General features: G+C 36.9%; 4 protein-coding genes across 5 annotated transcripts; 2 read left to right on the forward strand and 2 right to left on the reverse strand.

Moving 5' to 3' along the window:
- Window positions 1789-7043, reverse strand: LOC109231662. Its single transcript, XM_019397306.1, has 2 exons — window positions 5402-7043; window positions 1789-5289 (listed from the first exon to the last, which is right to left on the reverse strand). Exon 2 carries the CDS (start codon window positions 5100-5102, stop codon window positions 2451-2453), a length of 2652 nt encoding a protein of 883 aa, XP_019252851.1. The 5' UTR covers window positions 5103-5289; window positions 5402-7043; the 3' UTR covers window positions 1789-2450.
- Window positions 5002-13170, forward strand: LOC109231279 (flavin-containing monooxygenase FMO GS-OX-like 9). Its single transcript, XM_019396893.1, has 8 exons — window positions 5002-5077; window positions 7051-10586; window positions 11075-11145; window positions 11452-11610; window positions 11686-11768; window positions 12093-12228; window positions 12350-12523; window positions 12628-13170. The coding sequence occupies exons 2-8, from the start codon at window positions 10034-10036 to the stop codon at window positions 12817-12819; spliced, it is 1368 nt and encodes a 455-aa protein (XP_019252438.1). The 5' UTR covers window positions 5002-5077; window positions 7051-10033; the 3' UTR covers window positions 12820-13170.
- LOC109231278 (pentatricopeptide repeat-containing protein At2g02980, chloroplastic-like) lies at window positions 12180-16264 on the reverse strand. 2 transcript variants are annotated; one of them, XM_019396891.1, is made up of 3 exons: window positions 13719-16264; window positions 13528-13638; window positions 12180-12262 (listed from the first exon to the last, which is right to left on the reverse strand). In XM_019396891.1, the coding sequence occupies exon 1, from the start codon at window positions 16183-16185 to the stop codon at window positions 14401-14403; it is 1785 nt and encodes a 594-aa protein (XP_019252436.1). In that variant the 5' UTR covers window positions 16186-16264; the 3' UTR covers window positions 12180-12262; window positions 13528-13638; window positions 13719-14400. The 2 variants fall into 2 exon arrangements, with proteins under 2 accessions (XP_019252436.1, XP_019252435.1); XM_019396890.1 differs by lacking the exon at window positions 12180-12262 and having other exon boundaries at window positions 12918-13638.
- On the forward strand, window positions 16903-17550 carry LOC109231663. The gene has a single exon (XM_019397307.1). It carries the CDS (start codon window positions 16903-16905, stop codon window positions 17548-17550), a length of 648 nt encoding a protein of 215 aa, XP_019252852.1.

Below are 23007 nucleotides of genomic sequence, written 5' to 3' on the forward strand. Positions count from 1 at the left end.
CTTTTTCCTCTGTATCAACAGTAAGCTCCTTGTTTAGGTGTGAAACTTTGAAATTAATTCAAATACACTGGTTGGTGTAGAATCAATTGTTTGACGAGTATAAATTGGACTGGGGCCCACGTATTGGCTCAAGTAGTTTTGAGGTGAGTTGATATAACCCTTTACTAAAGTGGTTTAACTAACAAAAGCAGGCATACGAGGTGTTTGATGAATTGCTTTAAAAAGTTATTATATTCTTAATTGGAGCGAATGAGTACTATTAGCTTAGAATTATTCTAGTTAATAGAGTTAATATGAATTTCAGTAACATTCTGCTTCTTTAATTTCCTTCCATGCCTTTAATATATCTTTTCCCTCCTCCCATGTGTCATGTCTTATTTACTACACGTGAAAGAACCCCTTTTCGTGTTTTCTTTTTTATTTATTTAGGTTCTAGGCTTTTGGACCGTGGCGGAACCGCTCTTGTCCAAATAGTGTCAGTCGAAACTCCTTCGCTAGAAATATATGCGTAAATTTTCAGATTTTTGGTGTTATTCTTGTATGCCATTTTCATGTTGAAGTTTTTTTTTTATGAAGAAGCAAGAATCTTTAGAAATTCTTTCGAATGTTTATTTCATTCTTATGTCATGCTTTACACTTAAGGTTACCAGTATGAGTATGTATAGTATGTTCCAGAAAAGATTTAGACTTGAATGGTCAAGAAAGTTGAGAATTTGATTTAGATCCTAGCGAGGTCACGCAGAATAATTTATTATTAAAGTAGATTTTTTTTTTTTTGGAGTAGGGTCATCGTCCAGGCCGAGGGTCCTGACCAAGGCGTTGACTTCCTAAAACTACTTGTGCCGAAATAGGGAGCACACGAGCTGAGGGTCGTTACTGAGAATTTGCCTAGCCAAGCTAAGGTATGGTATATGAGCGTTGAGAATAGGTTGTGGGTCGTGGGTCTTCCGAAAACAAACAGGCTGCTACCTTTCTTTTTATTTTTCCTAGGCCGTGAGTCTTCCGAAAACAAATAGGCTCTCTGCCTTCTTGAAGGTAGAGTGCGCACATATTATCCTCCCCAGAGTTCATTTGTGTGATTATAATGGGTATGTTGTTGTTGTTGTTTGTTGCCTAATTAAACCTCATAAGTGTATAGGGGTAAAATATGGACTTGTTGCGTAGGTTTTTTTTTTAATTATTTTTTTTATTTTTTATTTTTTATTTTTTAGGGCTTAACCCCGAAGGGAGCCCTTCCAAAAAGTTTAGAAATAGTTTTCAACCAGCAATAGACGCGCCTCGGTTAGAGCTGCGTCATTAGATTGCGTAGGGGGTTGAAAGTGAATATTTCAATTTTATCCCAAATTTCAGACAAATCGCTCCTTGGTTGCAGACGTGGGGATCTCTCGTCATAACTGGTAAGACTCGTCGTCTTCTTCCTCCCCCGGAACGCTCATCTCTTTTGAAATCACATAAGTTTGGGAGTAGTAGAAAATGTGAGTAGTGAAACTGAGAAAGTCATGGAACAGTTAGATCCGAAATTTGAAAACTTTGATAGTACTGAAAAACTAAGGGTGGCTCTTGCTGAAATTTGGAAACTTTGATCTCAACAACACGGGCAACGATGTGATCTCTTGTATACTTAGTTCTATATTTGCTATATAATGAAAACTTTAACGGTAGAGGAAATAATCTTCGATATACCGTTTATAGAGATGTATTTTTGTAGGTTCTAAGCAATAAAATTAAGCAAAAGAGGAAACAAAAAGCTGAGAGATGGGAGGTGCCTCTTCCCAGTTTAAGGTCTCTTTCACGTTGCTTTGCATATGTTATTGTTTTACATCTAAATTTTCTGCAAAAAATTCTGTAACTAATTAGCGAAGCTCTTTTTTCCCCCTTCTATTTTTTCCACTTTCTTGCCTGCTGATTATTAATGTGTTTAAAAGCTTTTAAATTTTCATACTAACAGGTTAGACCTGTCACTGAAGATGACATATTTAAAGTGTTTAAAGCTGGTTTAAGGAAGAATTAAGTGTTTTCCTACGGTTCTTCTAGGTTATTGAGCTTCATTTGCCAATTTGTTTTCGGACTGTTTTGTCAATGGGAGGTTTACCTTATGAAAATTTCAGGCCTGACACTGTTCTGTTTTACACACAAATTATGAGAATATATCACCCTTTACAAAGCTATTGTAGAAACTTCAGATAAATTTGCCCAACTGGACTGAGATGTAGTTGTTGTTGGCTTGTCTTAAGCACTCATCAGCTGGCTTTTAAATCAACTTTGAATGATATATTCTTCCTGCTACCTAAAGTGATTGTCGCAACGACTTTTGCAAAGTATATAGAATCAATTAGAAAGTATATATAATCAGACAGATGGTGCTTGACATCCTGCACCTACTGCTTCAGTTACGCAACTCAATTTAGCTATTAATATATACAAGTTCCTTCTGTCAAAGCACGTAGTTATCATCTCCAAATAATTGGTGGTGAGGATCTTGAATCCTGAAGGGAGATTATGGTTTCAAAAGCACCCACCAAAGCCTTGACCTTGCTTCTCCTGGTCTCAACAAGTTTGGTTGCAGTCTCTTCGATCACATTGTTGAACAATGTTGGAGCCTCTCTTTTGTTTCCCCTAGCTTGGTGTCGAAGATTAACTTTCATATTTTCATCTTTAGCAGCATTTGACTTTCCATTAGCATAAAGTCTCCGAGAGCTTCTTCCTCTAGCATAAGCACTTCCATTTTCGTTGTAATCTAGTATTTTGACTGGCCTGAATTTTAATCTCCTTGGACTGACTTTCTCAGACTGAAAATCGATTATTTTTCCTCTCCTGAACTTGAGGTTTTTAGGACTGCAAATTGCAGTTTTTGCAGCTTTTATATCTTTGCTTTGGCCTGTGGTTCCACTTTTTCTGGAATTGCTGACTGTTGCATCGTCATCAAAAGACTCACATGCAGAAATTGATGATAGGGAAGATTTCCTGTTGCCAAGGTTTCTGCAGCTACTGCCATCCGAGTGCAGAGAAGGGGATGGGGAGAGAAGGGGTGACGATCTCTTCCCTCTTTTTGGGCCATGTAGTGAAGATTTCCTGTTGCCAAGGTTTCTGGTGATACTGCCATCCGATTGTAGAGAGGAGGATGGGGAGAGAAGGGGTGATGGTCTCTTCCCTCTTTCTGGGCCATGTCTATCAAAGGAGGAGACTCTGGCCATTCGAGTTTCCTGGGAGAGCTTTATTGTCTGGCTTTTAGTCTTGGATTCTCTGATGTGCAATGTTTCCTTTGGAACACTTCCATGACTTCCTTGCTCCATCTTGCCTCGTTTAAGACTAGCCCATTTTCTAAGTCGAGATGCCTTGTTTGGAAAGTTTTCATTACTTGGTTGCTCTATCTTCATTCGTGCAAGGCTAGTCAAATTATTAAGTTGAGATACCTTGTTTGGATCATTTTCATGACTCTCTTTGTCCGTTTTACTTGGAAGGCTAGTCCGCTTATTACGTTGAGATACTATTCTTGGGGAATCATTATTTGGCTTTTTGCCTGATACCCTCTTCACAGAAAATCTTGTAGAGTGGGAAATAGTTGTGGATGCTGGTATTTCCTGTCCCTGGGCTCGAAAAGTTGACCGGCTCTTTAATTTTGGTAGCTTACTTGAGCTTAATGGTTTCTTCCCTATCTGCAACATCACAGTTGTAGCCATTTCTGGGACTTCTCCTGATGTTGTTACAGGTCTCGTGGGCTGGAGAGTCCTCGTCTTTGTTTTAAGATCACTTTCTACTGGGTATTTGCAAACTTCTTGGCGAGAACCTGTTGGAACACTCAGTAAACATGGCAAGATCTTGGATTCACCTATTTCAATACCTAAGCTGCCAGTTGAGTTCCTTCTCAAATAGCTGACTTCAGGCCCAACTTTGTCCAGGTTCGCAGGAACACCAGCATCCTTTTTCTTGCTGAACTCATAAGATCCAGTGTCCTTATCCATCTTGCTTCCTGTGTTTGGTTTGCTGGTTGCATCATCCAATAGAGACCCCTGAAGAATTGCCGAACCCCCTGTTATAAGAACGTCACTGTATCTTCTTCTGCTTTTGTTGCTTGACACCGAATAAGCATTTTCTTCCAGAGGCTGCAGCTTCGAATCTCTTCGATGACTTGCAGAAACAGCCAATGTTTTGGCGCATGCTTGCATTTCCTCTTCGTGTGAAGTTGTCAGCCTTCTGAGATTTGCAGGTAATTTAGTTGTTCTCCATATCTGCCACTTCACAGTTGTAGCCAGTTTTGAATTTTCTCCTGATGTTAAAGATCTTGTGGACATGTGAGTCCTTGCCATTGTTTTAAAGTTGCATTCCACACCATCTTTGCTAGCATCAAGCCAAGAACCTGTTGGAACACTTACATGACGTGACAAGACCTTGGAGTCACCCATTTCATTACCTAAGTTTCCAGTTGAGTTCCTTCTCAAATACCCGACTTCATTCTTAATTTTCTCCAAGTTTGCAGGTTTCCCAACAGCCTTCTTGTTGCTCAACTTAGAAGATCCAGCGTTCTTGTCCATCCGGCTTCCTTTGTTTGGTGTGCTGGTTGCACCATCCAACGGAGAATCCCGAGCAAATGGTGACCCCCCTGGTATGATAATGTCACTGTATCCTCTTCTCCTCAGCTTATAGCTTCTTGACATAGAATAAGCATTTTCTTGCAAAGGCTTCAACTTCAAATCATTTTGTTGATTTACAGAAATAGCTAATCTTTTGGTGTATGCTGGATTCTCCTGTCTCTGGGCTTTACCAGTTGTACGCCTCTTGAAATTTACAGCTAGCTTACTTGATCTTAGTGGTTTCTTCCTTATCTGCAACTTCATAGTTGTAGCCAGCTCTTGGGTTTTTTCTGATGCTGCTATAGTAGATCTTCTCAGCAGCGAAGTCCTTGCTTTTGTTTCTTGAAGATCACGTTCCACACCTTTGCAAGCGTCATGGCAAGAACCTTTTGGATCACTCAGATAACGGGACAAGACCTTGGATTTAGCAATTTGAATACCCAAGCTGCCAGTTGAGTTCCTTCTCGAAAAGCCAACTTCACGCTCAATTTTCTCCAGACGTGCAGGTATGCCAACAACCATCTCACCCATTTTGAGCTAGAGCAATGAAACTATCACCGCTGCAGATATATTATGAAAAACAGAGAGGTTTAGGAAAGCATCACACATGCTTGTTTTCTCTATGTTTCCGAACTGTTAAACAAGAGCACTTACCGATAGAAAACTGATGATAAGCAGAGACCTTTGATTGAAACCTCAACCTCACCAGTGTGGCATCCTGATTGGAAAGAAACAAAGACCTGTGAGAAAACTGCTAATAAAAAATGCAAGTGCACTAATATGAAAACAGTATAAGTGAAGAACATTGTACAAGGACGAAAATAAATTACTTATTCTGCGGCTTGCATTTCTCCCTCCATCTGACTGTTCCTCAAACTGCTCTGGTACTCCTGTCACCTATTTAATACTTCCAAATTAGAGATTGATTATAAATCTAGCTCTATTTTGACCACACGATTCAGTAAATTTAACAGAATATATCTTGCTTGGTGGGAAATGTGTCCAACAAAACTTGGTAATAATTGATACAATTTGATCGGTGAGCCTAACTGGGAAATGTGGACAATTAGGAACTGGTATATGGCTGGAAATCATGATATTGAAACCAAAGAACTGATGCATCCAAATAGTTTTCTTCCCTAGAATTTCGAAAAATCTATGCCACTTTACTTATGGCAAATAGAAAAAAGAAAAATCTACTCTGCATGCATGTCATTAACTTGCTGGAAAACGTTTTTCAAACTATTAATACTATGATCTTAACCCAATGTGTTTCTTTTACAAGGAGGAAATTAATAAATATAAAGAGAAGCTCTACAAAGTACTTAACAGGAGAAACATTCTTTTAACTGGTAAAGCAAAGGAATGCCAAATCATACTTCTTATATAAACCTAAGTTAAATAATAGAAATAATTTATGACATCCCCACCTATTATACAAATAAGAAAGGGAAACATAAGATGCCACCAAACTCCAGAAGTAATCCTACGAGAATCAATGAGAAAAAGAAACATTTTTTTCCTTTCAACAAGAAATAAGATATTCTATAATGTCCTTTTATGAGAATTCGATATTAATCTATACATCCTAGAGCTATACATTCTAAACACCATTGCCATTATTCAGAAACAGAACTCAGGTGGAACGACAAAGAAAAAACAAACACCACCTTAGACGTATCGCATTTTCATATGTTTTTTCACCTCATGGGGAAAAAAAGAAAGTGAAAATTCCTTTTCTAAGAGAATTGGAAATTGATGAGTTCGGGCGTTGGGTTGTGAAACTATTGTATTGTTCAAACATTACGCGAAGAAGCAAAGCAGAACAAAATTTTCAGGCAATTGAAGAATTAGGGAATCATTAACATTTGGATTCTAATCATCTTCAATAGAAAATGTCAATCTTCGATAACAGATTCAAGAACTGATTAAAATTAACAAAAAGAGAAAAATGATAATTTTGGTGGAAAATAGGGGTTGAAATTATACCTTTTTCTTGATAAGTTAAGAAGGAAAGCCAAAGAAAGAGGGACTCAACAATTTGTTGACAATTTTTGAGGGAGTAGAATTTCTAAAATTGCAAAGAAAGAAAGCCAAAAAGAAGAAATAGAAAGAAAGAATTAGAAAAAAGCGTTTAAAATTCATAGACATCTGTGAGAATAAGCGCGATTAATGCAGAGGATATAGATCAGCTTTGACACTAAAAATAATAATAAAGGGTGCGTAACACAACTTTGGACCCTCTCCTCAACCAATTCTTTTTCTAGAAATGATCAATTTTTTTTAAAAGATAAATTTTATTCTAAATTCGTACATACATTAATAAAAAATATTATAAATCACGAAATATACATATACGATTAGGTACCTTTTTTTGTATATTTCACATATACTTTTATTCATTTTTTCTTTATAATCCGATACTGTTGAGTTTCTACATTTCATGTTCTTTGGCGTGGCTCCATAAAAATTGGTGCAGGACAGCAGGAGTAGGGAATTAAGAGAGATAGTGCAAGTTAAGGACCGGTACTCTATTGGAAAATAGTTTTTTGGTCTAAATGTATGAAGAAACAGTCAGGAAAGAATGACGAGTCGACTTTGACAACATCACCCACCTCAGAAAGCAAAAGAAAATGTTTAGAAAAAGAATGCAGACTACTTTTATAATTTTCATAAAGCCATTTTTCTAACTTATAGGCCAAGCATTACACAGTATAAAGAAAACTTCCCAACGCTCAAAGAAATTACTAATAATTACATATTTGCATGAGAAACTTTACAGAACCTTTTTTGACATTTCATCTTTTTTCTTATTTTGAAACCTTGCTTTATAAGTTTCAAATAGTAAGATGGTCCTTATGAAAAAGTTGGTCTTTAAAGTATAAAAGTTTATGCCTTTTTGCGACAATATAGTTTGTCTCCAAAGTTTCCAAGCAAGTGACTCATAATTTACTAGTACTACTTTTTTAAGTGTAAAACATGAGTCATGCTTGTACTATTATACTTGAATTGCACCCCAAGAAGGCTTAATTAAAGAAATCTCACTATTTGTAAATCTAATATTTTTCTAATTCTAGTTGAAGATTCATGAGTACCATAGAAACGTTATATATAGTTCTTACCTGTTTTATATATTAAAAATCACCTTACTTAGCTTTAGTTTAAAGAGGTCAGAAACGAAAATAATGAAGATGCATGGTAACCATATTTCATGATTATTGATGTTCCCTTGCCTTCAAGAAGGGGGGAAATCAAATGCTTGACTCAAAAAGGAAGGCATTGACCATCATTAGTGTCTCCCTTCTTTGACAATGTTACCATATATATAACAATGATTGCCTAATTATATTTAGCATCTAATTCTAATTATTTATTCGCTTATATATTGTATTATCTCGTATAAAAATGGGATGTGCAAGGCTTTTAAAGTAAAAGTAACTACACGTCCCTTCCAAAAGAAAAAAAACAACTAGCTACGAGGTAACAATATGACGAGTTAGTAGTGGCTATGTTCAACATTTTCGTGTAATTGAGAAGAAAGACTGTGTGATTTGTGTATACGTACATTTGTAGAGGATGAGGTCCTTATTAATATACACTACAAAGTGTATACTGAAAAATGCTTTATCCATGTTTTCTTTTTAAGAGCAAAGAATCATATGCAAATTTGATTTTTTGAGCTTCCGTTTGGCCATAAATTTGACTTTATTTTTTAATTTTTTTTAAAAATAATGTTTGTTTATGGAATATGATCATGTTTTGGAAAAAAAGATTTCAAAGTTTTCAAGTTCCAATTCCAAAAAAGATTTCAAAGTTTTCAAGTTCCAAAAAACTTGTTTAGAGCGCGAATTTTTTTCTTCCACTCACAAGTCACAATTCGACTTTTCTTCAAATAAAATGCATGTCCAAACACAACTTCAACTTTCAAACATTATTTTTTAACATAATTTCAAAAACTATTTCTTTAAATTTCAATCAAATTTATGCCCAAACGGTAGCTAAATCTTTCCTTGGGTAAGGTGGGTGTGCTGCAGTCAAAAAAATTATATTAGTCATGAGCAAGTCAAATATAGCTGTATTTGATAAGTGCCTTAAAATTCAGTCTGGCCTACACGTAAGCAATTATAATTTTGTTACTTTAACCAATAGTTAAACATAAATTATTCAGTGTACTAACCGGGTAACAGTAGTATATAAGTTCAAAACTGCCCTTTTAAATGAATACTTCAATCGATTTGTCAAAGACACCAAGTCAAGCATCTCTCTCTCTCTTATCTTTTTCAGGCTTACCAATTACATAATTTTATTACAGAGTAGTTATAAAGATAAGAAATTCTATTGTAATAATTGGTAGGTTAAATTTTGATATGACAGAAAATAATACTATAACAGATATTCAGAGGGATTACAACAGTGGACATGGCTCGAGGGGTTCATGGCCCCCAATACTCTAGGTAATTTAACATATTATAAGATCTACTACTATTTATTCCAATCAAACTCGCTATATATCTACGTTAATCGCAAACATCTTATGTAATATTTTATATAGATGTGTCAGTTAACAACTGATATAATGTAAATTAGAAAGACTCTAAGGAATGTTTTTAAGTGCCCCACCAAATCACCTAAGTCTTTATGGTATCAATATTAGTAATTAAAAGAAGTGGGTCGCATCCCATGCACGTCACAGCAGTAGTAGAAATCATAAAAACAGCTAAGAGCTAAACAAGTGGCTTCTTTTTAAACTGCCCAATCTTTTGGTAGCTTTGTGGACCTTTAGATGGAAGTTATCAAAATGGGAGCCTTCTGCTTAACGCCAAGTTCCCCTACCATACATTTTGGGAAAATTTCTTCCTTTTAATTAAAGCTAGAAGAGTACTTGGAGGCAAAAATTAAAAGGTAAAAGGAAAAAAATTTACCCCTTCTTTAATTATTACTCCATCCGATCTACTTTAATTGTTTTTTGACCTTTTAATTTTTCAGAAACTTTTTTTTTCCAAAATTGCCCTTGGAGTAAAGAGCCTAGGAGTATTTGTTATAGTTCCAACGAACAAATTAAGGTTAATATGGTTAATTTTATTAGTTAATTAATGCTAAAAAATGGATGAAAACAGTCAAAAAAATCAATTAAAGTCCGGAAGGAGTAATGAATAAAAGTAGAATTAATGACTCAAAATTAATGGCAACTCAATAAATCAAACAAAAGGAGTAAACTTTCCGATCGAGACATACAAGAGCAATGGGAATCCTTCGAGACATACGCCAACCAAATTATTCTTTAGTCACGTGTCTCTCCTTCCCAGCAAACTTATAAGATATTATAATAGCTAATCAATCTCATTTTCTTTTAGTTCCTAGCTACTTCGCCTATATATAAACTCTTCACTTCATTTTTAATCTCAATAAACATAAAACACAAGAAATTATTGCATTTCTTCCAAGAGTTCTGAATATCAACCATGGTTTCTGAGAGAAATTTGTCCAAGAATGTGTGCGTGATTGGTGCCGGACCGTCAGGATTGGTGGCTGCGAGGGAGCTGAGGAAGGAAGGGCACAATGTGGTGGTTTTAGAACAAAACCATGATGTAGGAGGGCAATGGCTATATGAACCTAAAGTTGAACATGAAGATCCTTTAGGAAGGACTAATGTCCAAAATGTACATAGCAGTATTTATGCATCATTAAGGCTCACTTCTCCAAGAGAGATCATGGGATTTACTGATTTTCCATTTGTGGTGAAGAAAGGGAGGGATTCAAGGAGATTTCCTGGCCATAGGGAACTTCTCTTGTATTTAAAAGATTTTTGTGAATACTTTAGATTAAGGGAGATGATAAGGTTGAATACTAAGGTTGAGTATGTGGGTATGTTGAATTATCCTGAGTTTGGTAAGGATTTGAGATGGATTGTGAAGAGCAAAGAGAAGGAGTCTGAGATGGGGGTGGAGGAAGTCTTTGATGCTGTGGTTGTTGCAACTGGTCATTACTCTCAACCAAGGTTGCCAAACATTAAAGGTTTGTCAAACTCTCCATATCTTTCTCACTCAAGTTTAAGTTTTGTGCATTTGATCGTATATATATTTCACACCATCAGATTAGTTGATCTAAAACAAGAGGTTATATATATATAACAAGCTTAATATGGCTAGCTTAAAATAAAGTAATAGCATACTACAGTCGATTAAATTGCATTGATAGTGTAAATTCCCTTACACTGTCAATGTGTATATATAAATTGAATCCCCCTCACAAAGAGACTTTGGGTCAATAGAAGATGAAAAGAGACACCAAAAGTGGCAACAAAATCCCGGAGTTATAACTAACTTTATCAATCAAAGCAATTCCTTCATAGTCAGGTCATGTCAAGGTACAGGTAAAAAGTTACAGCATGTATTATATATACTAGCATAAACACATATTTGTGTTTTGTATTTACTTATTTTCTTCTTATTCAATTGTATAAGAATGACATTAAAAGCTTTTTATCTGTTTCGTTTTATAAGGAATGGATGCGTGGAGAAGAAAGCAGATGCATAGCCACATTTACAGGGTTCCAAACCCCTTCCAGGATGAGGTAATGCAAAAATCTATACAATCATAGAGATGAATAGTTATCAACAGGATTCACTTTTCCCTTTCTCTATTTTAAATAATAGTTCTGTTGCAATACTAGCCAGAAAAAAATCATTAATTAACATCTCACGTTGTCATAATTCGAATTCCAGTGCATGTATTCGAATAAAATAAAACAAAAAAGCTCAGAGCTGCGACCTGTGGAGCATCATCTAAGTTTAGTCTTATTAAAGAAGTGTTAACTTTGGTTTGAAACAAACTTCTGAATCTTGCCCGTACAACTTGCTAACTATTTTTAACTTAACAGGTGGTTGTGGTGGTTGGAAACTCACTAAGTGGTCAAGATATAGGAATGGAGCTTGTAGATGTGGCAAAGGAGATCTATCTCAGCGCCAAATCTCTTGACGTTTCTGAAGGATTGTCTAAAGTTATATCCAAGCACAATAATTTACATCTTCGTCCTCAGGTTTGTTGTATTAGAAATCCGACAAAGAAAATACTGATTATTCAAATAATATACTGATCTAAAATGAAAATGCAGATAGATTCATTACATGAAGACGGGAGGGTTTTGTTCGAAGATGGCACTTTAGTTGTTGCAGACACTATCATATACTGTACAGGGTAAGTGTTTTATTCCCATTAGAAACTAAAAAAGGAAGGTTGAAGAGAAAAACCCAAGCAATCACACTAGATATTCTAATATTTCTTCTGCTTCATTTTGTATGGCAATTGTTAGTTGAGGAGTCATTGTTTTCTTTGATCATAATTTTTCAAACATTTTTAAATATTCTTATTTACAAGAATACATATCAATAAAATTAAGATATTTTAACTCTCGGGTCTGACTAAAATAATAAAATTGAACTAGGCAGTGATTAGACGTGTATTTGTCTTTAAGTCAAAAGAATATTGATAATGACGGATCCAAGTTGGTATGTTCTGCAGGTACTCCTACTCCTTCCCATTTCTTGACACCAAAGGAATTGTAGTAGTTGATGATGACAGAGTGGGGCCCCTTTACGAGCATACCTTCCCCCCTTCTCTTGCTCCCTCTCTCTCCTTCATTGGTGTACCTCGAAAGGTAAACCACCTCAACTGTTAACTCCTAAGCATTTCTATAACCAAGCAACAACCAATCAAGTTTTTGTTTTGGGAGGATATATCAATTAGATAATTACTATACTCTCTTATTTATGATGTAGCTCATAGGGTTTCCTTTCTTTGAGTCACAAGCAAAATGGATTGCTCAGCTGCTGTCTGGGAAAAGAACACTGCCATCATGGGATGAAATGATGCAGTCCATCAAGGAATTTTATAGTTCAAGAGAAGTTGCTGGCATTCCAAAGCACAATACCCATGATATTGCTAACTTTGAGGTACAACACTTAAATTTAAATTCTACAACAAAAAGGATATTTCAGATTTCAGAGCCTTTGCACTGTACTAATATGTTGTGTTTGAATAATTTTCTTTGGCATAGTATTGTGACAAGTATGGAGACAATATAGGATTCCCACACTTAGAAGAATGGAGGAAAGAACTCTGCCTATCAGCACTAAGAAATGCAGATATAAACTTGGATACATATCGGGATTCATACGATGACGGCGAGATGCTACAAGAAGCTTATCAAAGCCCACACTTCACTCACCTTGGTCCCGAGGCTTTTTGAATCTGAAAGCATCTATAGATACAGATGTTTAAGATGGAGTGCGGCCAATTATAATTCATTTATTTTCTGGAGTAGATTTGGTCAACTATTTAGTATACTTCGTATTTACTAGCTTCTACCAGAGTGGAAAGAAATTTTTTATATATTACACTCGGCTTCATCCGTACCTATGAAAAAAAGGGCAGAAAGAATATCTGGTAGAATGCTCGACTGTGTAAGAAAAGATGAGGATATTCATGAAGAAATTTTTGTTTTCTTTCTATTAAAGAATTTTAGCTTCAAGGCTATTCTCTAGAAACTATTGTAGGATATGTGAAGTGAAGTCCATTTATAAGACTCGCATTCATGTTCTGATTAGCATCAATTGTAATTTTCACTCCTCAATACGTTGCCACCTAATTAAATGAAAATGAGGCACGATGTAATGGTTTCATGGAACTATTGGAGGTTCCTGCATTTAAATAGCTCCTCAAGTGAAGGACTTTTAACATGAATGCCAATTATTTCAGGGATAAAAGGCACAGCCAGAATTATGGGCTAACAAATCCTGGCTGCCAAAGGTAGCCCAAGAAAGGGTCAAGAAGCAATACATTTGTTACGGCAATAACATATTCTGCCTCAATAATCAAATAAGAGTTGTAGCTGAAGATCCTACAAAAAGAAGCAATAACTATGTGAAAATAAAAATTAGGATAGAAAGCAATGTACCTATGGTGTATGCATTTTCCCGCAGAGATTTAGATACTCTGTGTCACCATCATTGTCGTCTAGAAGGTAAACTTCTCATAGCATTATGGGTCATGCCAAAATGTGTGTCACCTGAAAAAACAGCTAATATGCTCAAAGGACTGTAATACAAACTTCAACATTAGTCGAACTGAATTATATGCTGTTACTACCTACGATCATGGATAAGGCAAACAGTCAGCCCATCAGTTCTGCACAGCTAGAAAAACACAAGTAAGCTCAGAAAACCTGAGAGCCTTCAAAGCACCCATTCTGCAGTTCAATCGCCCGAAATCTTTAGGATCTCGACAGAGTCGTAGAGCTCAAAATTAAAAAAAGATCTGTTGAGCCTACTCCAATATTTCTCAGATATCAAGGACTAGAACTTTCACAAAAGAAGGTTTCTAGTAGCAAACTCAACTCAAGAAACAGTGATGATATTGGCAGAATGACTACCCAAGTAGCATAGAAGTTCATCTGAGGAGCGGTATCAAACACCATAAATCATATCCGGCTTTTACAACGCCATGCTAGGCTGTCTAATGTACATTGTACATCAACAACAACTACTACTACTACGCCTCAGTCCCAAACAAGTTGGTATCATCCGCTAGGCTGTTTGATGTATCAGAAACAAAGTAAAATGTCCCACTTATCCTTCCATCAAAAGAAGAAATAACTACCCAAGTCCTGTGGCAGATTCTGAGACCTCTCCAGTACACTACCTTGGCTGAAAAGCGGACCATTACATTGATATTTGAAATATACATCCTGCGTGAAAATTGCCACTCTCTGAAGCAGTAATTGCCCCTCCTAACTTGTCAGAAGACATAACAATACCGATACACAAGCTATTCACCAATAATCTTTGCACGAGCAAAGACCTCCAATGAAATGATGGAAGCGCTTTATATCTCTAACAACAATTGTCCTTTTATAAATTGCTGAAGCAAGCTTAAAGAATTGGTGGCAGTCCTGACAAATCCTCAAATTCTTCATTATCCTTAATGTAGGTTCAGATGAATTTAGCAGCCCATATGCAAGAGCAAGCTTTTCACTGTGGTATATCAGATTATGCTCCTTGTCCTCTTCATCAATATCATACAGAGCCATCTCTGTTTCAGCCACATAACCAGCTAATTTCAACTTACTTTTCATGTCTTTCAACATCTTATGGATTTCCTCATGCCCTGTTTTAAGAGGATCAGAGGCCTTAAACTCATACACTACATTTTCAATTTCAATTGAACTGCATCCAGGAATCTTTTTAATTCCGCCGCTGTCCATCAATTCCCTAACATCTCCAACTTCAGCCCATTGCTTTTTTCGAATGTAAACATTTGATATTAACACGTAGTTTTCCCCATTTGTTGGTTCCAGTTCCATTAGCTTACGGAAAGCAAATTCACCAAGTTCTTCTCTTCCATGAAATCTACAGGCACCAAGTAGCGCCCTCCATATTACTGCGTCTGGATTTATTCTCATAGAATGAATCATTTCTAAAGCTTCATCCAAGAATCCACCACGTCCAAGTAGATCAATCATACAACCATAATGCACAATCTTCGGCTGTAAGCCAAACTGATTTATCATGTTTGAGAACCGCCTTCTACCTTCCTCAACAAAACCTTGGTGACAGCAGGCGCATAAAATGCCCAAGTAAGTAACATCATCAGGCTTAAAGTCTTCTACAACCATCCTATCGAAAGCCTGCAATGCAGCCTCGCCTTGTCCATTCATGGCATATGCCGAAATCAATACATTCCATGTATAAATATTTTTAAACCCCATAGTTTTAAAGACCTTTTCCGCCTCATCAATATCTCCACATTTAGCATACATATCAATTAGCGCAGTACCAACGAATACATTCACTCTCAACCGATTCCTCACAATGTAATCATGAATCCACTTCCCTTGACTCAGAGCTCCCAAATGAGAACAAGCTGATAAAACTCCAACCATAGTGACCTCACCTGGTTTAGCCCCAGAAGCTAACATTTCCCTGAACACATCAATTGCTTCTCTAAATTTCCTATTATGCGTATAACTCGTGATCAATGCATTCCACGTAACTACATTTCGCTCAGGAATTTCATCAAACAGTTGGCGAGCATCATCAGGTTGTTGACAAATGCCATACATATAAACAAGAGCAGTGTTTGTATAAATATCAGTATTAAAACCCAATTGAATTGCATTACAGTGGATAGACTTTCCAACTTCACCATAACATAACTGAGCAACCGATTTAAGAACGCTGGGGAATGTTGAGGAATCAGGAAGGATATTCAGTTTACGCATTTGGGTGTAAACAAAAACTGAACGGGAGTGATTTTTAGAATCTGTATATCGTCTGATAAGTGTATTACAAAAATTACAATCAATGAAACGAGAGAACTCGTGGAATAGAAGAGCAGTGGGAGCAAACCCATTTGAAGAGAAAGAAGAATCAATTAGGTTCATGAGCGAGAATTGGTCAATGGTTTTGTCGCAGGCTATCTTTTGATTCGTGTGGCTCTGCGCCGGCATTTCTTGTAGCACTGTACGCATTGGGAAATCGACCGAAGCTGAGATTGTATAAGCGCGGAAGCCATAGGTGGATGAAAATGGTGCAAGGATTTTCAGTGATGCTTTCATGGTGAAACAATTGCAAGCTTTCTGCTACTATTATGACAGGAAATAATGACTTAAAACCATCATGGTTTCATGGTCAATAGTTGAGTTTTAGCAAAGATTATTAGCTAACGTTTGGGCATACATTTAGTTGAAATTTGAAAAAATAATTTTTGAAGTATTTTTAAAAAATAATTTTTGGAAGTTGAAATTATGTTTGGACATTTATTTTATTTGAAAAAAGTTTAAAGTTTTGTGAGTAGGAGAACAAGTTTCACCCAAATTTATCCTAAACTAGATTTTGGGAACTTAAAAAATAATTTTAAAATTTTTTCAAAAATAGATCATTAATCTGTGAACAAACAATATTTTCAAAAAAGATTTGAAAATTAGGTGCCAAAATGTATGGCCAAACGGGGCTTAGTCTATTGAGTATTGACAGCAGAAAATGTTGTGTGGTTTTATTCTTGAAAATGCAATTAAATAAAGCTTCAATTGTCACAAAAATTTTTAAAATACTTATTGTACTTTTGAGACGTAATATTCCTTGTAATTACTACATGAAGAAAATGGATATAGTTCTGCTGTAGTTTTTTGTCAGAAATTAAATAATTATATACCATAAACATAGTAAATTTAACTCCAAGTAAAATTGGCATAGGACTCCGCAAAGTTAAGGGATGTCGAAAGGAAGAAGAGATACTACTCCAAAACAGTTACCTTGTAATGAAGAGTCACACTATGCAAGTGGAGCCACCCCCAAAAACTCCTGACATTCCTTCCAATCAATCATCTGACCTTTCCTCTTTCAAGGAAAAGCTACTGGCTAATGACCACGAGAAAAGCTTTTCTTTGTCCTCAACTCCCCCTCGTTTACTACCTATGGCTATTGATTCCAACGAGGCGGATCTGGAAAAACCACTTACAGAACAGGAAAACAATCACCTGGTCCAAATAAGTGGAGAAGACAAGCAACGTATATACTACCCTTGGAGGTACTCAGTAATAATTAAACTCCAAGAGAAAAAAATCCTTCATCAAGTACTTAAACGGAAAATCTCGCCCTCAGAGGACCTCTCTCTCATAGATCTGGGAGAAGGCTATTACACAGTTAAGTTTAATAAGGAAGAATACATGGCAACAGCCCTGCAAAAAGGCTCCTGCTTCATATTTGGCACCTTCTTATCAGTACAACGTTGGGAGCCCAATTTTGTGCCATCAAGAGCAAAACAAACACTTACTGCTATCTGGGTAAGATTGTCAGAATTACCCACAGAATTTTACGATGTAATGATCCTAACTAAAGTTGGAAATACAATAGGACGACTTCTCAAAGTGGATGCATGCACCTCTGCAGCCCGTCGTGGACGGTATGCTAGAATATGCTAGAATATGCTAGAATATGTTTCGAATGGCCAATGCCAAGGAACACGTAGCCCAAAACCAAACTATCACTCCTACTAATAAAACTATTACGCTACCCCATTCTCTTAACATGCAAAAAGATATCACAATCATTGATACTGATACTGTATCTTCCCAAGGAACAAAAAACATCTCTAAAAATAACACTCCTAACCAACAAGATGCCCAGACTTCCCATTGCCAACAGGAGACGATACAGATTAATCCAACTCCTACGCCTCCATCAAAATATGGCAAATCCAAACAACATAAATCAACCTCCATCTCAACCACAAACAATTCTGATTCAACCCCCGATGCTGGAGAACCACCAGCCACAGTCTTGGGTGGAACTGGGCTTGATGGGCCATGCCCTCTCCTTCACAATCATGCTAAATGGGAGGGAAACAGTAATTGTCCTCCACAATTCACACTACCTAGCACAATTGATTTCGAAAGGAATTCGCCTATCAATGAACAATTATCTAAACCACATTTGGTTGAACAACATTCTACATCCAATCGCTCCAAACCTTCCTCCTCATGCAAACCAAATGATGATGGGGGAATGGCTCATGCCACCTCACTTTGTTCCTCTCCAATCAGCTCAACCAGTGACAAACCTTCCATTCTTCACTCCGGAGATAGCCACCTCTCTAAACCCTATCTTCACTCCTTGGGATACCATGCACCACAGGATCCAACTGCCAGTGTCCAAAATGCAACCACATCCCTCCATCAAAACACTCCACTGTCCCATGCACAGCCTCACACTCACCCCCAAGAGGCCATAATGGAAGAAGCAGTGGAGCCTCTCAACTTAGTCCCAGAACTAATAATAAATAATTCAAATCTAGAAGACGTAAAGGTGTTCATCTTTATGGAGAGGCTGGAGCAGAGGCAAATTCTCAAGTGTCCACTAGCCCTCTACAAATGCACGATGGATATACGTCCACCTGCCGATCCATCTGTAGGCCAACATGCAATGATCCTCGTGCCTTTTCAGAGGAGAAACCCAGTTCATGCCCCAAGGATTCTGGAGAATGGGGATCTCCATAACTGGAACCTCAACATGAATAGGCCCGTCTCTTTTATTATCTGGAACATTTGAGGGGGAAACAACGATACCTTCAGGCTCCATTTTAGGGAGATGATCGACGCTCACCATCCGAGCATGGTTACTCTGTTGGAAACTCGTATGGACAACCATATGGCTCTTCTTAACCCATTTAGCTTCACGGATATGATCGAAATTCCAGCTAATGGTCAATCAGGGGGAATGGTAATCCTTTGGAACCACACTGTAGTTAATGTCCATAGTTTTGTTAGAAGAAACCAGGAAATCAATGCGACCATTGAGGTAATTTCTACTAACTTTACTTGGTTATTCACTTCTATATATGCTAGTACTAAGGTAAAAGAGAGAAACTTGTTGTGGGATAATCTAATTAGCATGCATGATCATTTTAGGGGTCCTTGGCTAGTAGGGGGAGACTTTAATGATGTCCTAGACTCTAATAAAAAATTAGGAGGGAACCTGGTAAGTAGTAGACGTACAAAATACCTATGGAATTGTATTAATAAATGTGGTCTCACTGACTTAGGTTATAAGGGCTGCAAATACACTTGGTCCAATCGAAGAAGGAAAAATAAAGGCCTTATCATGGAAAGACTAGATAAAATCCTAGCAAATAGCGACTGGATCAGTGCGTTCCCAAATGCCTCTGTCACGCATCTACCCAAAACCCACTCTGATCATAATCCCCTATTACTCCAATTAACGTCTAACCAAACCACTAGACTTCTGAAACCTTTTAGATTAGAATCATACTGGTGTAGACACCCCAGTTTCACTAACTGGGTCAAAGAAAACTGGAAGGGGGTAGATTATCTAGACTCCTCCAACACCGTTATTTCTAAGGTCAAAGAATGGAAAAATACTACTTTTGGTAATATCCACAAGGAAAAAAAGAGAATTCTTGCTAGATTAAAAGGTATCCAAGAATCCCACAACTACCACAACAGCACCTTCCTTCAAGATTTGGAACGGTCCCTTCAATTGGACTTTAACAACTATCTAAAAATTGAAGACGATTACTAGAAACTTAGGGCAAGAATTTCATGGGTTCAAGAAGGAGATGCCAATACTAAGTTTTTCTATATAATGACCACCAACAATAGAAGGAAAAACAAAATCACGTTCTACAAGGACGACCATGGTAATTGGATTAATAACCCAATAGACCTACTAAATCACACCAAGCAATTCTTCTATAAAGCATTCACAACATCCCATGAATCTACTAATTGGTTAGACATTCGCCTTGACACCCCAAATTACAACAAACAGGATCTCAACCTGGATAAGCCTCTAACACCTATTGAGATCACCAATGCCGTCTTCTCTTTTAAACCCTTCAAGGCTCCGTGCCCGGACGGCATACATCCTTTCTTTTACCAAAAATATTGAAACATTGTCGGGCCCTCAATTATTAAAGTTTGTTCTCAAGTCTTCAAAAATAAAACACTTCCTCCACATATCAATGACACTTATATTTGCCTGATCCCTAAGATTAGCAATGCTAATAACTTAAAATTTCAGGCCCATCGACCTTTGCAATACCCTTTACAAAATTATTACTAAGATTATCGCTAATAGAATAAAGCCCTTTTTAGACAATCTAATTAGTCCCGCTCAAGCAAGCTTTATAAAAGGTAGAAGAACTAGTGACAATGTCATTCTAGTTCAAGAGATCATTAATAATTTTAAAAAAAAAAATGAAAGGGAAAAAGACTTGTATGATTCTCAAATTAGATCTTGAGAAAGCATTCGATCGTCTTGAATGGTCTTTCATCTACAGAATGCTTAACTTCTTCAAATTTCCTCCAGCAATATCTACACTAATTTTAAACTGCATAAGCTCTAGTAGAATTGCTATCCTAGTGAATGGTTCCATGACAGAATTCTTTAGCCCAAGTAGGGGTATAAGACAAGGTTGCCCATTATCACCATACATCTTCATTCTATGTATGAAAATGTTCTCCCGTCTGACCTCTCACCAAGTTGACATCTGTCAATGGGATCCAATCCACCTCAGCCCACGGGACACATGTATTTCTCACCTCTTCTTTGCTGACGACCTTACTCTTATGGCTAGCCTCAATGAAATATCATGCAAAACAATAAAGAATTGCCTTTCCTTCTTTTGCAAATTATCAGGGCAGAATATTAATCTTCAAAAATCAAGGATATTAGTGTCCAAAAATTGCCACCCTAACACTGCCCAAGAGGTAGCCTCCTTTTTCAATATTAAAATAGACAATTCCTTTGAAAAATACCTAGGATACCCAATCCTAACCAACAACCCGTCCCCAAAGGATTATCAGTACATTATTGATAATATGCAAAGAAAATTATCTTCCAGGAAAGGCAAGTTTTTAAACATCGCAGGGAGAACTACTCTTGCTATTTCAACACTCAATGCAATCCCTAGTCATGCGATGCACTACACACTCCTTCCGAATAAAACTTTGAAACAAATTGACTGCATTCAAAGAAACTTTATTTGGGGTACTAATAGTGATTCAAAAGAAATCCACTATATAAGTTGCAACAATATTACTAAATCTAAAGAAGAAGGAGGCTTAGGACTAACTACAGCCAAAAACAAAAATCTAATCACCCTAGCCAACCTTGCTTGGAGACTCTTGACCAACACAACTGCTCTATGGTCAAGTACACTCATCCATAAATATGCAAAAAGCACTCCTAGAAAAAACAGCTCTTTTGTTTGGAAAAGCATTCTAAAGGGATGGTCCATTTGCTCCAGAGGAATTACTTGGATTCCAAGCGATAACTCCAAACTAAACATCTGGACAACAAAATGGATTCCTAATTGTAATACTCTTCGTGAGACATTTCATGGTCCCCTCAAAAGGGAAGAGATTAACATGTCTATTAAAGATATCCTCCTACATAAGCGATGGAATCTTTCAAATATTTCCTTCAATATCCCAAAGGAGATAACAATAAATATCAACAAAATCCCCTTGCCATTAAATAGGAATCAAGACACCCCCATCTGGTCCCTCTCCACCAATGGAAGCTTCACCTCAAAATCATGTGCCAAGATCCTACAAGCTAAAACACCTCATCAACAAAACTTTATGTGGATCTGGAAGCTTAACTGCCCAAACAAAATTAGATATTTCCTCTGGCAATGCCTTCATAACAGAATTCCTTGTCGCAAGTATCTCCAACACATTGGCATCAACATTGATAGTACTTGTCCCATGTGCCACAACGAAGAGGAATCTCCAAGGCATATATTTCTCACATGCACTATTGTCCAAAATTTATGGGAACATCTGGGGGTAATGGTACCCACTAGAACAGATGAACACTGGTTACTTCTTATCAAAAACCTCAACCCCAACTTTAGCAACAATTACATCACGTGGCAACACTTTTTCCCCTTCCTAATATGGAGAATCTGGTTAAATAGAAATACTAACAATATTTATAACACCACTTTGCGTGCTTCAATTAAAAATCTTGTTAATCATGCCACTGAATTCCACTTCATGACCTCAAACAACAACCCTATTACTCAGATGAGGACCATTAATATTAAATGGCACGCTCCAGAAAAAGGTTGGATTAAGCTAAACACTGATGAAGCCCATGAGGATCTCAAAAGTGATATAGGTGGGGTTTTCAGAAATAATATGGGGAATTGGATAATTGGTTTTAAAAAAAAATCAACTTCCCTCTTCACTCTGACTTACAGGCACTCCACGAAGGTCTTCAAATAGCTCATAGATTCAATCTATTTCCTCTGGAAATAGAAACAGACTCATCAGAAGTTATCATGGCTATCAATAATGGGCATGCCACACTAAACAACGTAATTTGCTCTTGCGGGTCATTAATGCGCCAGGAGAAGGGCCTATTACTGAGGCATAATTTCAGGCAAAGGAACAGTGTTGCTGATGCTCTAGCAAAGGAAGCAAAAAATCAGGAAAAAAAACAACATATGCATGAGGAAGTTAGGTTGCTTGCATCCCCGCTAGTTTTTGTTGAAAAAATGCTCAATATAGATATGAGCGGGGAATATATTTTGTCTAAGAAACTACCAACAAGTGTCTGTAATATGCTAGTATGTCTAGGTAATCAGAACATTGCATCTGACAATGTATCTATGAATGAAGGGACATCGTACCCAAACCCCTACCCTTACTTCACCTCAGGTGAACCCCCTTGTAATATGGAAAACTCTACTTAAGTAAGTTAATAAAAATATTCCTATTAACGTTCAAAAAAAAAAGTTAAGGGATTGAAATCCTCTTCCATTCACATGTCTTTTTATGGCATACATGTTCAAAACTTATTTTTAGTTTTATAACATCGTCTCCTTTTTTACTATCTTTTACACATAAGAT

The sequence above is a fragment of the Nicotiana attenuata genome, chromosome 8 (genome assembly GCF_001879085.1).
Source record: "Nicotiana attenuata strain UT chromosome 8, NIATTr2, whole genome shotgun sequence".
Taxonomy (NCBI): Eukaryota; Viridiplantae; Streptophyta; class Magnoliopsida; order Solanales; family Solanaceae; genus Nicotiana; species Nicotiana attenuata.